Consider the following 18,333-nt stretch of genomic DNA (forward strand, 5'->3'; position numbering starts at 1 on the left):
CCCTTGCTTTTCACCAAAAGCAAAAAAACAGAGCAAATACAATATCAATATCATTTCAATATATAAAACTTCACCTCTAGACACACCCAATATTATTCATTTCATTTCACTACAATAAGAATCAATCTCTCTCTCTCTCTCTGCAACCTCATGAGCTTCTTAGATCTATCAACACCCACATAACTTCATCCACTTCAATTCACATATTATTATTATTATTATTCAATTCAATGGGTGAAGAAGTGTTTCCATGGCTAAAGTCTCTGCCTTTAGCACCAGAGTACCACCCAACCCTAACCGACTTCCAAGATCCAATTGCATACATCTTCAAAATCGAACACGAAGCTTCCAAATACGGTATCTGTAAAATCATCCCACCGGTTTCACCTTCACCCAGAAAAACCGTTATTGCCAACCTGAACCGGTCCTTATCCGCCCGAACACCCGACTCATCACCCACATTCACGACCCGGCAGCAGCAGATCGGGTTTTGCCCACGGAAACACCACCGCCCGGTCCAGAAACCCGTCTGGCAGAGTGGTGAGGTGTACACTGTTTCTCAATTTGAGCTCAAGGCGAAAAGCTTCGAAAAGGGGGTTTTCAAGAACCGGGTGAATTCGAAGAAGGGGTTGAGTGGGTTGGAGGTGGAGACCATGTACTGGAAGGCGCATGTCGATAAGCCGATATCGGTGGAGTACGCGAACGATATGCCGGGGTCGGCATTTGATCTAGCGGGTGGCGGGCGAGGGGGGAAATTGGGGAAAAGGGAGATTGGGGAGGGGGTGACGGTTGGGGAGACGGAGTGGAATATGAGAGGGGTTTCGAGGTCGAAAGGGTCGTTGTTGAAGTTTATGAAGGAGGAGATACCGGGCGTGACGTCGCCGATGGTGTATATTAGTATGTTGTTTAGTTGGTTTGCTTGGCATGTGGAGGATCATGATTTTCATAGTTTGAATTATATGCATATGGGTGCTGGAAAGACGTGGTATGGGGTGCCGAGGGATGCGTCTGTTGCGTTTGAGGATGTGATTAGGACTCATGGGTATGGTGGAGAGATTAATCCTATTGGTGAGTTTGTTGATTACATGCTCTGTTTTGCTTATTTGGATTATGTTATGTGATTGGTAAATTGACCGGTAGTTGAACAAATTGGACTGTTTATTGAAATGGGTCTGAGTTTTTTTCAACAAATGTGATCATAGACGATGAAAATATATTATACTTTGGTGTTTAAAAGTTAACAAATTGTTCTGTTTTTGAAATATGTTATACGGTTGACTAGGATTTGAACGAATTGGACCGTCCAATGGGTCTGAGATTTTAGCTTTTCAAATTTCAACTCTGATTCAACAAATTTGACTATTAGTTGAGCAATGAGTTATGAGTATTTGAACTAATTAGACTGTCAATTGAACACATTTGACCAAAGTTTGACCATGGATGATGAAAACATTTTATATTTTAGTGTTTAAAAGTTAACAATTTGCCCTGTTTCACTTTGAAATATGTTATACGGTTGACCGTATTTTAACAAATTCGACCGTCGATTACAATGAGTCCAAGTTTTGAATTTTCAAATCTGTTTCAATAAATGTGACCATTGATTGAGCAATGAGTTTGAGTATTTGCACAAATTAGACCATCGATTGAAAGAAGTGACCAGATTTTTGACCATGCATGATGAAAACATCTTATATTTTAGTGTTCAAAAGTTAACAAGTTTAAATATCATCTATAAATAACTTTTTGGTATTTTCTAATAACAAAAGCATAACGCATTGACTTTTGGGATCAAAACGTATTAATGTCACTATCTTATAATGCAAAAAAGAAATAAATTATTTTGTGACCATAAAATTTCTGTGTTCTCAGTGGCATTTGCGACACTTGGCGAGAAGACGACAATAATATCCCCGGAACTATTACTTAGGGCCGGGATTCCTTGCTGCAGGTGCAACTTTTATCGGGTTACAACTTACAAATATTATGTTTTTTGTTTACATCTTAACCATTAGGTTTTAAGAAAATTGTTTCATTTATATATCATGAAAGCTGATTAATATTGACTTTATTCAGATTGGTTCAAAATGCTGGAGAATTTGTTGTCACTTTCCCGAGAGCGTATCATTCTGGTTTCAGTCACGGTTAGTTTTTTATTCGTTGTTAGTATCTTATTGTTAGATCTGTAAACGAACCGAACATTCAGTAATCCCTTGGGCTGGAAGTTCTTTTATTTAATAATCAAACATCACACATGTCTTGTTCGTTCATTTATGTTCGCGAACGTTTGTTCGCTTACTATCATTTATGTTCAATAGTTTACGCTTGTTTATGTCTGTTCGTTTGTGAACCTTTCCTTTATACTATTAATGAACGGACGTGAACACGCTTATATTCTTAACGAACAAACACGAACTAGAAGATCTCATTCGTTTTGCTGTTTGTGTTCGATTGTTGTTCGGCTAAACTTAACTGAACGAGCACAAACCTGCCATGTTTGGGTTCGTTCGGTTCGTTTACAAGCCTACTTATTGTTCAGGCTAGTGCTTAATAGTAAAAAAAATGACGCCTTTTTCCTCTGTTGTTTTTGTTTTATAGGATTCAACTGTGGGGAAGCGGCTAATATTGCGACACCTGGCTGGTTAACAGTTGCACGAGAAGCTGCAATTCGTAGGGCTTCGATTAATTGTGCACCAATGGTGTCTCACTATCAGTTGCTTTATGACCTTGCAATATCATTCTCTTCAAGGTTTGTTTCTTGATGGGTTATATTTCTAAGTTTGAGCATAAAGAGTTCTAGGTAAGAGGTGGTTATCTTGTTCCGCTTCTTTTGTTTTTTGCTTTATTTCAACGGGTCGATAAAAATTTTGCTAAAAGAGGAACGGGTCAAATGGTCTGAAAGTTTATTAAAGTCTGTTACAGGACAACCTTTTAAGTCGATTTTATTCAAAGATTTTGGTTGTTAGTAAAATACTATTTTTTTTGTGAGTATTGTATCAAAATATTAAAAAATGGACAACATATTATGGTTTAATAAAAATGACTAACATACTAATAAATGGATCGCTTTTGTTAGTTTTATTTGAAATGGGCTAAAATGGTGCGAATTAAAACTTTAGTCAAAATAGGAGAAGGTCAAACGGGTTGTCGAAAGTGCTGAAAGTTGATCAAAGTCTTATTTTAAAGAAAATTTTCACTTGAATTGTTTTGTTGAAAGACTTAGATTTTTAGTATAATAATAATACTGTCTTTCGTAATCATAACAGTTTCATTTATTATTTGTAAAGTTTTGAAAATGGACAAAAAAGTGTTTTACTGGATCAACCAACTGACCCTGCCTGTTTTGACCCGTATCTTTTTTGACCCTTTGCCCAAGCGTCCAATTTGCGGACACTTATGTAATCTGATAGGGATGTTAAACGGGTAGTGTTTGCGGGTCGAACCCAAACATGAAACGAACCAGAAAATCGTGTTGCACACATTCACCTGAACACCACACATGTATTCGCGATTAACATGAACATGACCCGTTTAACCTTAAAAACGGATTATAATTAATCTTTTTTGCATGTTAATACTTTAAAATTATAAATTTACATATTATTTTGTTTTTTATGGGTCAACTCCCGAACCCGCCGGGTTGATACGAACACGACCTGGTTAAATAAACAAGACTTTGACCCGAAACTGACCTGATTACTTCTACAGTGTACCAACAAGCATCAAACCCGAACCCAGAAGCTCTCGATTAAAAGACAAATTAAAACCTGAAGGAGAATTATTAGTCAAACGTCATTTTTTACAAGACATAATGGAAAACAACAATCTTCTTCACACTCTTGGAAACGGGTCTCCAATTGTACTTCTTCCTGAACAATTCTTAGACAGACGGGTCCCATTTAATTTAACAACTCAAACCGAAGAACCAAGATCCACACATAGCTCGGATTCAGATGATGACATCATCCAACACAAAAGACGGGAGATAAAATATTCTTCCTTTAGTATTCGGAATAATAATAATTATAATAAGATTGAGTTGATAGGTGAGAAAGATGACGATGATTCGTTTAAGGGTTTTGAAGGCGATAAAAAACCTGATCCTGGTGTTTTTTCGTGTGTTACGTGCGGGGTTTTGTGTTACGCATGTTTTGCGATTATTCAACCGACAGAAGCGGCGGGAAATTATCTTATGTCCGCTGATTGTAATGGGGTTAGTGATTTAGTTGCTGCAACAGATTTGTTTTCTGCTAATGAAGATACAAGTGTTGTGGGCCCCAGATACTCTTCAGGTACACGGTTATATAGTTTTCTGGTTATCTTAAATATACGTGCATGGGTTAGTTTGGGTCAGTTTTTGTGTTTTTGAAAACCTTTCAGTTTCGCTGTTTTGGTTTTCACAATGGATTTGGTTCAGTTTCTTTTTTTTTTCTTTTTGGTTTTGCCATTTGAGCTTGAAATTTTGGGCCGAAAAAAGTCACAAAATAAGGAATTTAGGCATATACTTATTTGTTAATTAGTGATTAGTTGATTATAATACACCTGGGCCTAAAAAAGTTTGGGCTACATCATTTGTTATTATTTTAAAATTACTTAGCATTGAAAAATAAAACTTATAACAAAAGGGGGTAACTTTGTATAATAGTAACCAAGTTTCAAAAGTGTTCCAATTAGGTCAATCAAGTTTAAAAAGTGTTCCAATCAAGTCACTACCTTTCATATTTTGTTTAAATTATAGGTTTAAACATGTTTTTTTAGCATGTTTTTTTTTTTGTTTCAATGAAGAAATCTTTTTATCTTTTTTTTTATGCTGATGTGGAGTGGATTATAATTTTTATTTTTAGTTTTTAATATAATTAACGTTTTTTCTTAATTTTTTAAATATAACTACATATATTTCAACTCCCGAGCCCCACATCTTCTTCTCCATTGCTTACTTGACGCACAAATTGCATGAGTGACCTAATTGGAACACTTTTGAAACTTGGTTACTATTCTGTGACATATTCCCTAACAAAAGTACTTTTTTATGGGTTTGGTTCAGTTATAAAAGTCGGTTTGGTTTGGTTTTTTTGATACATGCAAACTGAAGCCAAACCGGATATTCGGTTTTTGAAAAAACACAAAACCAAACCTTTAGTTTTGGTTTGGGTTACGTTGGTTTTTTCGCTTTTCATGATTGTTCGGTTCAGGTCTAGTTTTTTTCAGCTTTGCTGTTTGGGTTTGACATTTTGGGCGGAAAAATGGCCCAAACTAATGAGCTTTGGCCTAAATTTTGTTCATTGATTATTGTTTGGAAGCAACCTCTCTGTTAATTGGGATAGGGGTAGGGTTTGCCTATATCCCACCCTCCCAAGACCCTGCTAATAGCTTTGTTATAGATGGGATTTATACTGGTATGTTGTCGTATTATTACACACTTGGGCCTAAAATTTTTGTCTGCACCATTTGTTATATTTTTTTTATAAATCACTTAACATTCAACAATAAAAACTTATGAAAAGTTGTTTTGTTCTTTTTTTTTTTTTGGTTTTTACGCGTTCGGTTATGTTATAAAAGTTGGTTCGGTTCTTTCGGTTTTTGGTACATGCGAAACCAAAATGCTTTTTTTTACCTAGTTTTCAAATCTTTGGGGAAAAAAGTTGGTTTAATTATGATTACAATAATATTATGAAAGTCTCTATATAAATCTTTAAATTAAACACTTTAGGAGGCTGCAATTCTATAAAATGTATTAGTAAAGAAAAATTGTGTTAATTTTTTATTACAATATTATCAAAAAGTTATCTGTAAATGAAGCAATTTAGGAGGCTGTAATGCATTAAAAAGTCTACTAATTTGACTTTTAAAAGTCAAAAGTCAGTAAAACTGTATTAACATTTTCACACATTTGAGCCGTTATTAACCTTGTTAATATGAATACAGGGAAACCGGCAAGCAATTGTGATGGTTTATTTGATGTTCCAGTAAAATCCAGTAATCAAATTCAAACTGTAAATAATTTGAGTATAACTTCAAGTTCACCAAAAGTCAACTCACCAACAGTCAATTCTTCTCTTGGCCTATTGGCCTTAGCTTATGGTGACTCATCAGATTCTGATGATGATCATATAGAGACAAATATTCACACAGATTATGGGGATCTTGATGAGAGAAAGCACACAAATGATGATCGAAAGTTTGAGTGCTCGGTTGAGTTTGAAAGTAACACGAGTTTTAAGGAATCAAATTGTGAAGAGAATCTTTTATTAGATGAACATGAGAATGATGAAGGGAATATGAATACAACATGTGATGAAGATTCTTCTAGGATGCATATATTCTGCCTTCAACATGCTTTAGAAGTAGAAAAAAGACTTCGGTCCGTTGGTGGGGTCCATGTACTGCTTCTTTGTCACCAAGGTACTATTTGTCATCCTGTTAAGTGTTTTGTATTGTAAAACACACACATCACACATTTGGTGAGCTGGATAATGGGTCGATACAGGTTTTAGTTGAAGCAGGCCAATGTTTAGGATGGGTTGGGTTGACCCACAAACACTATTTTGTCAATATCTTATAAATCTTTACCGCTCGTGAGCTACTCAAGCTCTGGTCGCTAAAAGCTCGAATTAAGCCGAGCTTAACTGGGCCGAGCCTAAGATAAAGCTTGTTTAGTAAACGAGCCTGAGTCCGAGCCTCACCTATTGAACTTGTTCACGAGCGCCTATTATATTTAAAAAATTTTATTTAATATATTAAATGTATTTCAGTAATAATTCTTTCATAAATAAATTTATGATAAAAATTACTAAATAATATTATTATATTATATATAAAATAATCATTAAGGTATTTAAATAAATCAATAAATATTATCCGAGCTAAGCTCAAGCTTGAAAAGCCACTCATGAGCTCAAGTTTGAGCTTGAAAAACTGCTCATGAGCCGAGCTCGAGCTTGAGCTCTTGTAAGTTAAACGAGCAAAGCTTAAATGAACTCGAGCCTAAAAATAAGCCTGCTTGATAAATGAGCCTAGACTTCACCTATTGTGCTCGGCTCATGAGTAGTTTTTCAAGCTCGAGCTCAGGTCGTTTATTATTTACTTAATTAAATTATATTGATATAAAATTAATTGAATAATATATTTTATGTTGTATATGATAGTTATAATTAAAAAATATATATTAAATTTAGTTATAAATCAATATAATTTAATTAAGTAAATAATAAACGAGCCGAGTTCAGCCGAGCTCGAGCTCTTGTAAGTTAAGCGAGCTCAAGCGTAGTCGAGTTCGGGCTCAGCTCGGCTTGTTTACACACATATTTATAAAAACAATGTTGCATTAGTTATTTAATTAAAAAAATGATTTAGAAGTTACATAACAATAAACATACAATGAAAATACGGATAATACACATATTTATACCTTTCTGTTGCTGTAAATAGGTTTGATTCGATAAATAAGATGCTACTCTTCTTAAGCCAAATCACATAATAACTTTAAAGACGCCCATGATGTTGCAATTGTCTCAACATCATTAAGTATCTATATAATCGATTTGACTATCTTATAAATTAGTTATCATTTAGCACAAATTATATACTCAAGATACATAACCAATTTACAGATTTGTCTGGTAAAGTAAATAATTGTTTTGTTTTATGTTGACAATCAAGATTATATTAACTGTCACATACTTCATTACTTCACACAATTTGCAGATTACCCCACTTTAGATTCTGAAGCAAGATCCGTGGCAAAAGAATTAGGAACTGATCCTAGTTGGACTGATCTTGAATTCAGAGAAAGCAACAAAAGAGACGAAAAATGGATACAAACCGCTCTCGATAGTGAAGAAGTGACACATGGCAAAGGTGACTGGGCGGTTAAACTAGGAATGAATCTTTTTTACAGTGCTAGCCTTAGCCGGTCCCCCCTTTACAGCAGACAAATGCCCTACAATTCAGTTATTTACAGCGCATTTGGGCATAATCATCCATCTAACAGCCCCGCAAAACCGAAGCAGTCAGGCCGACAAAAAAAGATTATTTTGGCGGGAAAATGGTGCGGGAAAGTTTGGATGTCGAATCAAGCTCATCCGTTGTTAGTCGACCGTGACCCTGAAGATGAAATCGAGTGTTCTGTTAGTTCGGTTTTGTCAAATTCCAAAAACGAAAGACAATTTGAAAATACCAGAGCAGTCGTTAGCAAGACTCCGTTAAGAAAACGGAAAAATGTTAGTGTAGAAACGAGGCGAATGAGTGTAACGACTAAGTTTCCTAAAGTCGAGTCATCGCCGTCACCACCACCGTCACCATTGCGGTCGCCACCATCGCCGTCGTCATCGCTATCGCCACCACCATTGCGGTCACCACCATCGCCGTCGCCACCATCGTCGCCAGCCGAGTTGCCACCGAGTGGCGGCTTTAGGCGGCAGCCAAGGACGAACCTTCAAAAGAATCAAACGAGAAACGTTAGACCGATTGACATGGACTCTGAGGGAGAGGACGATGTGCATGGCGGGCCCAGTATGCGGTTAAGAAAACGAATTATAAAACCACGGTCTAAAGAATATGGAGAATGGACCGAGTCAAAACCGAGGGTTAAGAAACGAAATGACTCCAAAAAAGCAAAAAAACCGCGTGTTGTCAGTATTAAACCGAGGGAAGACGACGAGGACGAAAACAAAGGAGAATTCGGTTGTGATATCGAGGGGTGCAATATGAGTTTCGAAACTAAACCCGAGCTTATAACACACAAAAAGAATATTTGTCCCGTACAAGGGTGCGGGAAGAAATTCTTTTCGCATAAATATTTGGTGCAACACAGGCGTGTGCACATGGACGACCGACCGCTGCAATGCCCGTGGAAAGGGTGTAAAATGACGTTTAAGTGGGCGTGGGCTCGGACGGAGCACATTAGGGTGCACACCGGGGCTCGACCGTATGTGTGCCAGGAGGTCGGGTGTGGTCAAACGTTTAGGTTCGTGTCAGATTTTAGTCGGCATAAAAGGAAAACCGGGCATTCGGTGAAGAAGCAAGTTGAAGGGAGGTGAAAAGTTGATGTTATGAGAATGTAATGGTAACATGTTAGAGAGATTAAATTGTAACTTTTGTTTCTAATTTTTAACAAATTGATTAGGGTTTTATATTATGGAGGAAGGAATAATTACCCTTGTCATTCAACTCCAGTTTCTACCTTTTAACACGGAAATAGTCTTGCTACCGGACCGGAAAGGATTGGCGAAACTTCGGCACTAAGAAACTGTTTGGTTCGGTTTTACAATAGGTTTGATTCGATTAGTGTTGGTTTTTACAATTAAAATTTGATTATTTGAAAGGCCTAAATTAATGAATGAATTTAGTCTGTTACAGACTTTTGGATATAAAACTTACAGGTTAATGAATTATAATTTAAAGTTGATATAAAATAATGGATTGTGAAACAACATGATCCAAATAAGATTCAAAATTTATGGTTTTTGGTTTTGCATTTGTTTATCTAAAGCTCAAATAGTCGTTCATTAGTACAATAACAAATAACAATATTGATGAATCTAGTTTCACACTGAATCCTTTAACCATCATTCATTCATTTGAGACTCATAATCTCTATTCCACTTAACATTTATGTCTTTCATGACTTAAATTCCACATTGAAAACATCAAACATAAGTCTTAATCACAAACATATATAGAATTCAAGTAGAAGTCAAAGAGCTAGTTTGGATTGGGAAGACTGGTGCAAATTTAAGGTGTCGATATTGAAAGACAAAATGATTAATGACATAAAAGCGATATCTTTTTTATGGGTGAAGCATAGAAGTCGAAGAGCTGGTTTGGATTGGGAAGACTAGTGCAAATTTAATTTCGTTAATTTTCCCTTATAATTTGTAGGCGGTTGTAGTTCCTCTTGTATTTTGTACTTTATTTTCTTTTTAGGCCTCTTGTGGCTTGCAAGTGGTTTCTTCTTCTTCTTCTTAATATAAAATTGGCCTTTCAAAAAAACTTATCTTTCGCCTTATATGTATCCTTTTTTTTTTCTTTTTTTTTTTTTCAAATGTGCAACATGTCCTTTAATTCTACTTATAAATCTATACCATATTTATAAGGAAAAATGGTTTTTATTGGTCCCAACTTTTTCATTTTTGCCGGCGCTGGTCCCAACTTTTATTTTGGCTGGCAACGGTCCCAACTTTAACATTCGTTGCTTCCACCAGTCTGCGACTGACGGAACACTAACTCCGTTATGTTTTTGCTTACGTGTCAATCTGAGTTGGAAAAATCATATTACGTGGGAACAAGTATATACTTGTTCCCACGCGAAGATGGAAACGGTCCCATGAAATCAATTCCCCACACATCAAAAACCTCACAAACCTGAATAGCATTCTGGGGCATTTCATTTCGCGAAGAAATGTTGCCGACCCGCTGGCAACGATCACAACTCCTCACAAACGCGTGCACATCCTTAAAAAGCGAATGCCAATAGAATCCACAATCAAACACCTTCTTTGCCGTCAAACTCGCACCGTGGTGACCTCCTGTCGGTCCAACATGGCAATGGCTCAGAATCTGCCATCCCTCCTTAACGTCAACACACCTCCTGATCAACTGATCAGCACCTATACGAAAAAGATACGGGTCGTCCCACAGGTAAAACTTGACATCAGCAAAGAATTTCTTCTTTTGCTGGTAAGACATCTTCGGGTAGTACCCGTCAGCAAGATAGTTCGCAAAGTCGGCGAACCATGGGAAACCCTCATCCTGAGCCGAAACAAACATAAGACTCTCTGTCGGAAAGTGGTCATTAATCCTGACCCCCGGCTCTCCTAACTCAGCTCCCTCAAGACGCGAAAGATGATCGGCCGCCACATTCTCGGCCCCCTTCTTATCACGGATTTCAATATCAAACTCTTGAAGCAACAGGATCCATCGGATAAGGCGTGGTTTAGCATCCTGTTTGCTAAAGAGATAACGAATGGCAGAATGATCCGTGTACACAATCGTCTTGGACAGAACAAGATAGGACATGAATTTGTCGAATGCAAACACCACAGCTAAAAGCTCTTTCTCGGTGGTGGTGTAACTCTCCTGTTCACCATTCAGGGTCCGGCTCGCATAGTAAATCGGATGGAAGTGTTTATCCTTCCGCTGTCCAAGAACCGCTCAGACTGCGAAATCGCTGGCATCACACATAAACTCAAAGGGAAGCGACCAGTCGGGAGCAATCATGATCGGGGCGTTAACGAGTTTGTCTTTTAAAAGATCAAACGCCTCGATACATTGCTCAGAAAACACGAATGGGGCATCCTTCTCCAAGAGTTTGGTCATGGTCTCGCAATCTTAGAAAAGTCTTTAATGAACTGGCGATAGAACCCAGCATGACCCAGAAAACTCCGGATGGATCTCACGGAAGTGGGCGGGGGAAGATTAGAGATGGTATCGACCTTCGCTCGGTCGACCTCTATCCCCGCACTCGAAATACGATGCCCCAAAACGATTCCCTCGCGTACCATGAAGTGACATCTCTCCCAGTTAAGAACTAGGTTGGTGTCAACGCATCGGGCCAACATCCTCTCAAGGTTGGAGAGACACTGATCGAAAGAACTCCCAAACACAGAAAAATCGTCCATGAACACCTCCATGGAGTCTTCGATCATGTCATGAAATATAGCCACAATGCACCTCTGAAATGTGGCTGGAGCGTTACACAGTCCGAACGGCATACGTCGATAGGCAAACGTACCGTACGGGCAGGTGAACGTGGTTTTCTCTTGGTCATCGGGAGCAATAGGAATCTGAAAGTACCCGGAGAAACCATCTAAGAAGCAGTAGTACTGCTGACCTGCCAAACGCTCCAACATCTGATCAATGAAGGGTAGAGGAAAGTGGTCTTTCCTCGTGGCATCATTCAGTCTGCGGTAATCGATGCAGACTCTCCAACCGGTCACAGTCCTAGTAGGAATGAGCTCGTTCCTCTCATTGGTGACGACAGTCATGCCACCCTTTTTAGGAACCACTTGGACTGGACTAACCCACGAACTATCGGAAATGGGGAAAATGATCTCCGCATCAAGGAGTTTGATGATCTCCTTCTTCACGACCTCCTGCATCTTCGGATTAAGCCGCCGCTGCGGCTGAACGACAGTCCTATAATTATCCTCCATGAGGATTTTTTGCGTGCAAAACGAAGGGTTGATACCCGTGATGTCGATAATCTTCCATGCAATGGCCTCCTTGTGCTCTCGAAGCACCCTTAACAATCTCTCTCTCTCGACCACCGTCAAAGCAGATGCGACAATAACCGGTAACTTCCTCTCTTCATCCAAAAACACGTACTCCAGATGGGCAGGTAACTCCTTAAGCTCTAAGGAAGGAGGGGGGCTCTCGACAGAAGGTCGGTCCATCGGATCGTCACGTACGATCTCAGCAGACACTTCAGACTCAGGGTGATGTGACTCGGCGTCATCTTCCGTTGACTGGTCGGTCATGGCAACCATCTCAATCTCCGAAATGTCCCTATCGAGAATCTGAGTGTTGGAGGAAGATCCTCCACAGATCTCGCTAAAAAACTCACCAACATGCTCCATGATGGTATCAATAAAGTACAGGGAGTCATCAGTAGACTTGGGGTGTTTCAGTGACTGTCGAACGTCAAAGGTGACGTTCTCATCCCCAACTCTCAAAATCAACTTACCCTCGCAGACGTCGATCAACGCCTGTGCAGTGGCAAGGAATGGTCGGCCTAAAATAAGCGGTAAGCTATCATCATCGTTCATGTCCAGAATGACAAAGTCCACCGGGAAGATGAACTTGTCGACACGAACCAGCATGTTCTCGACCACCCCTCGAGGGTATTTCACAGAACGATCAGCAAGCTGGATACTCATCCTGGTAGGCCTCGGTTCGCCTAGTCCCAGCTTTCGATACACAGAATACGGCATGAGATTAATTCTGGCACCGAGATCGGCCAGCGCAAGCATAACCGTATCATCACTCAAGATGCAGGGAATCGTGAAACTCCCTGGATCGGCCATCTTTTCCGGTAATTTTCGCTGTAAGACAGCAGAACAGCTAGCACTCAATGGGATGGAAGCGACCTCAGCAAGCTTTTCCTTATTCGAAAGAATATCCTTGAGGAATTTCGCGTGTTTAGGCATCTGAGTTAGTGCCTCAAGGAAAGGAATGTTAAGGTGAAGCTGCTTCAAAAGATCAAGAAATTTGTAACTCTGCTCCTCATCTCTGTCTCGGCGGAGTCTTCCGGGGTATGGTACTCTGGGCTTGTAGACTCTCGGCGGCTCACTCGGTAGCTGCTGTCTCTCGGCTTGTGCTGAACTCCCTGGGCTGCTTCTCCGATGCACCTGGGCCGGTGGAGATTCCATCTGAATCTCCTCATCCACCTGCTCCTCTACAACTACTGCAGGCTCCTCGACTACTCCTCTCTGCTGAATCCCGGGCTCCTCTCGTGCCCCTGCACCGCTCCTTGTTGTCACAGCTTTAGCGAATCCCTTTGGGTTCTGCTCGGTGTTACTTGGTAGTGAACCCTGCGGCCTCTCGTTCAACCTACTCGCTATCTCTCCCATCTGCCGCTCGAGACTTTGAATCGACGCTCCCTGATTCCTCATGAACTGCTCGTGCTCTCGAAGCTTCTCCTGCGTCTCCTTGTGTCGGGAATCCTCTCGTGACATAAGCTGTGACAGCATCTGTGTTTGTTGCGCCATCATCTCCTCCAAAGTGGGCTTCTTCTCCCCACTGCTCGCTCCCTCACCGGCATCCTGAAATAGGCTCTGACGTTGCTGAAAACCGGACTGGTTGCCGCTCCTCCAGTTGGAGTTCTGATTTCCCCTCCATCCCGAATTATACGAATTGAAAGAATTTAGATTTCGGTTTGGATTTCCTACGAAGTCTACGACCTCCTCTTGGGAACTGACTGGGCACTGAACGGTATCATGCCCCCCTCTGCAAATCTCACACAACTTGCTCTTCGTCTGCATATCCTTCACCATCTTCGCCAACGCCTCGACCTGTGCCGTCAGTGCGATGGTTGTGTCCACCGAATGCATGCCTCGTGAGATGGAATCGACGGTCTTACCTCCTCTGGCGGGTGGTCTCTGGTACCCACTCATAGCCAACCCATTGAATAAAGCGATACATTCATCGGGGTCCTTTGTTGTCAACAGATTTCCTCCCGCCGCAGTGTCGAGCATACTCCGCGTCGCGTATGTCACTCCATTGTAGAACTTTTCGACGACCACCCAATCTTGCAAGCCGTGGTTGGGGCACAACGCTAATAGATTCTTGAACCGCTCCCAGGTCTCGTAAAAACTCTCTGTGTCCTCCATCTGGAAAGAATGTATCTGGTTACGCAAACGAGCGGCCTTAACCGGAGGATCGTATTTCTCAAGAAATTGGGTCTGCATGGCAGCCCAAGTAGCTATAGAGCCATGTGATAGGGACTCGAGCCACAGACTCGCTTGATCAGCGAGTGAAAACGGAAAGACTCGGAGCTTAACGGCGTCTTCGGAAACGCCCGCAAGATGGAAAGTGTCGCAAATACGCACGATGCGGGTGAGATGAGAGTGCGGGTTCTCATGAAGCAACCCGTGAAACTGAGCAGAATGGGCAATGGTATTCAGAATGTTCGACGGGATCTGCCAGTTCGTCGCAACTCCAATGGCGGGTGGTGCGATGCTGGATCTCGCGCCAGCATTTGCCGGTCGGGCCCGGTCCGCAACTGTCCTTCTCGGTGGTGGAATGTCGCCCATGATCCTATCCCTATCGTCGGGGTCAACGGATGAAGAAGTGGACGAGGGTGAAACGGGACGATGTTTCTCGCGAAACTCTCTCTCTGGCTCGGGAAATGCTTCAGTGTCGGGTGGTCCACAAGATCGAGTCTGTCGCATAAATACTATAATTAGAAATAAGATTATCTAAACTATTCTAACAAATAAGTAAAAATAAAACAAAAAATAATTACAAGTAGCACAAAAGATAAGTCCTAACTCGGATTGCTCTCAAAACGCCTAAAACCGTGTCCCCGGCAACGGCGCCAAAAACCTGGTGTGTGTCTAATAACCCTATAAATATGACCCTCACAACTAAGCTTTAATATTAAAACGAAAATCTTAAAACCACACACAACCGGCAAGTGTACCGATCGCAAGTAGTATAGACTTAGGAAGTCCGAGTATCGAACACGTGGACACGTCAGAACGCTAAAGATCACTAACCCTAGACAAGACCTACCTTAGAATAATAATTATATTGATTTTTGATTTCTTAAATACTTAACTGAACTAACTAGACTGACTGACAAAACTTACCAAAAATAGAAAACTTAACGGAAAACTAACTGTGTTAACTTAGGATGGAGAAAAACGTCTACCTAGGTCTGAATCAAATTGTAGGCCTAACAATCTAATGGATTGGATGACTTCAAGACACCGGTCCCTAAAGATGACACGACTAAGGATCGCCCGGGCTCACTGGATTATCTCTCGGTCTCACTCAACAAGCCTAAACTACTCAAAATCGCCTAAAACGACCAAACCGGGAAATAATTGCTAACGTGTTCTAATGAAGGATCACCTCTCGGTCTCACCAACACTCGACCCAAATGGTAATGAATACTACACAACCAAGGATAGAGGAACAATTCAACTTAAACCAAAATAGATCAACTAGTCGCTCAAAATTCCTACATCTGACAAGAAACGAACTCGCTCTCGCTCAATCCTTATTCTAGCATGCAAAGGCAATGAGACAACCCTAACTTCCTATCACCTCTCGGTCTCAAGGAAGGTGTTTAACCGCTGTACTTAATCCAAATAATCACGCAACAAAACCCTACGGTTGTTCCTACCGCAAACAAACCCTAAACACAAAGTCTAGAATCAAACAATGCACTGATCAATCAATACAAAACTAATCAATCAACACACGAGGTTTATGCAATGAATCACCAAAATTTCCAGCCCTTAAACACAACCTATTTCATGTCTAAATCAAACTTTACAATAGCAATTCAAGTCTATCAATCAAACAATCCAAAAAGCTCATCAAACACTAACAAGAATCATCATTCCTAGGTAGAACTAACAAGTTTAGCCAATAATCATCTTTGGACAGCCATGAACATTAAATAAAAGCATCCTTAAACTCATCTTAAACATCAATTCAAACATTCAATAACCAATACTAATCAATAACAAGTCAATATCCCAAGTAATTGCAAAACTACTAATCAATTGAACAAGTAAATCAAAGTATATGAACAATGAAAAAGATGTAAGGATATGAATGAATTCCGGGCTGTTCTTGGCTGCTACAACTGGTGAAAAACCTTCCCGAGGCTTGGTTCTTGTGTCTTCTTCCTTCCCTAGCCGCTACACGATCAAACCCTAGCTCCAAAAAACTTTTTCTCTTTTTCTTCCTTTCCTACTTCTACCGATCGGAACCTGTTCACAGCCCTAGGGTTTTTATTTTTTTTATATAATATAATATAATATGGTCTTGGGCCTCCATGATGCATACGGGTCGGGCCTTGAGTTGTTTACTTGAAAACGTATGCGTAAAATGCTCGTAAAATGCTCGAAAAGTCCCGGTTTCTTCCTTTCTTTTACCCAAAACCTACAAGATTAATAAATGTATGTAAAACCTATCTAAAACGAGTTAAAACATATAAAATATAATATAATACGTAGATAAAACGTGCGGAAAATACGAGTGTTTTACAACATATCAGACAGATAAAAGGTTTGTAATTAATTGTGGTGCATAAAGGACATTGTTGATGTGTAAGGGTTTATGGTTTGTGTTTAGTTTGGTGTACCCGGTACCGAGAATTGGAATTTGAAACCCGTTGCCAACAATGATATTGTTCGAAATGCGATTATTGAAATAAGAAGAGAGATTACCTGTCGTGTTGGTCATGTGATTGGTAGCCCCGGTGTCAAGATTCCATTGAAGATCATGATTTAAGGTCATGGTGTGTAATGCTTGCTCAAGGTTGGTCGGGACATACTGGTTGGAAGTTTGGTTCGGGTATTGAGAAGATGGATATGAGTACGGGTTTTGATTATTGTATTGAGTGTAGTGGGCTTGTGGGTTTGGGCCAAGAATTCCTGGAGATGGGTTGGGCCGGCTAAAAGGTACTGTGGGATGGGGGCCGGGTGGGATCTACCAGGGAGTTGTTTGCCATTGTGGGTGTTGACCTTGTGTAGTTGTGGGCCCCCCTGATTGATTACCCCATGATTTAGTATCCTATGCAGGAGATGATGTATTATGGTTTCCTGGATTGTAGTTTTGGTTTGTTGGAGAAAAGTAGGTGTGTTGATTTTGGTTTTGATTATTGTAGCCCCGACCTCGAGAGCGTCCTCTACCTCTACCGCGATAGCCGCCGCGACCTCTTCCGCGTTGATTCGAGTCTGAGTGCCCACGTGTACCGTAAGAAGAGTCACTAGAGAAACGACCGGTTTGTGAGTTGGGCTGTTGTACGGTTGTGTAAAAAACGGTGGCGGCGGTGGATGACGAACCTGCTCTTCGACCTTATTCCATGGTCAGTCTAGATCTTGCTTCAAAGAAATTGGGTAGCGGTTTTGTTTGACTAATAATCATTCCGATCGAATCGTATGGGCTATGTGCTAACCCATTAATAAGCTGCAATACCAAGTCCGGATCAGACACAGGTGCGTTCAGGTTTGCAAGTTGATCGGATAAGACCTTGAGTTCTTAACAATAAGCCGAGACGTTCGGGAAGGATTCAACTTTGTTGCTTAGAAACCGGTTCTTCAAGATAAGAGCACGTTGTGCTTGATTGTCTTGAAACAATTGGGCGATTGATTCCCAAGTTTCCATAGCCGTGGCGTTTCGTTTGATGACCGTCAAAAGTAGGTCGTTGGAAATAGTGCTATATAACCACTGTTTAACTATGGCATCTAAACGCTCCCATGAGACAAGAGATTCTGGTGCTTTTCCTTTGTCGGCTTCGGTAGCAGGTTTAGATGGTTGGGTAGTAGGTGGGATGATGTGATCTAAGACTTGGAACACGGTACAGTGAATGGTAAATAATTCGACCCATGAGTTGTATTGGCCGTTTTCGAGTTCTAGAGTAATAGGGATAAAGTTTTTGATATTGCTAACTGTTAAGGCGGGGTGTGGGGCTGCCATGAAAGAGTATTGATGAAGAAGAAAGGAAAGAAAAAAAAAATTGACGGCTGATTTAGGGTTTAGGAGGAGATGAGAATCGTCTGGATGATACCATGAAAGAATAACAAACTTTCCGTCTCTCGATCTCATTCAATCAATTAACATATATAAAATACAAATGCCATAATTCTAGGGACTTAA

At 40.3% G+C, this 18,333-nt stretch overlaps 1 protein-coding gene across 1 annotated transcript; it reads left to right on the forward strand.

The window, feature by feature from the left end:
• Positions 1-227: 227 nt before the first annotated feature.
• LOC143555600 (lysine-specific demethylase JMJ705-like) lies at positions 228-9,153 on the forward strand. The gene is made up of 7 exons (XM_077045121.1): positions 228-1,068; positions 1,873-1,951; positions 2,077-2,144; positions 2,599-2,749; positions 3,709-4,292; positions 5,926-6,402; positions 7,705-9,153. Exons 1-7 carry the CDS (start codon positions 231-233, stop codon positions 9,036-9,038), a joined length of 3,531 nt encoding a protein of 1,176 aa, XP_076901236.1. The 5' UTR covers positions 228-230; the 3' UTR covers positions 9,039-9,153.
• The last annotated feature ends 9,180 nt before the right edge of the window (positions 9,154-18,333 follow it).

Source organism: Bidens hawaiensis, unplaced genomic scaffold (genome assembly GCF_021521415.1).
Source record: "Bidens hawaiensis isolate Kalapana, Puna unplaced genomic scaffold, B.hawaiensis_p1.1 tig00018162_1, whole genome shotgun sequence".
NCBI classification, from domain to species: domain Eukaryota; kingdom Viridiplantae; phylum Streptophyta; class Magnoliopsida; order Asterales; family Asteraceae; genus Bidens; species Bidens hawaiensis.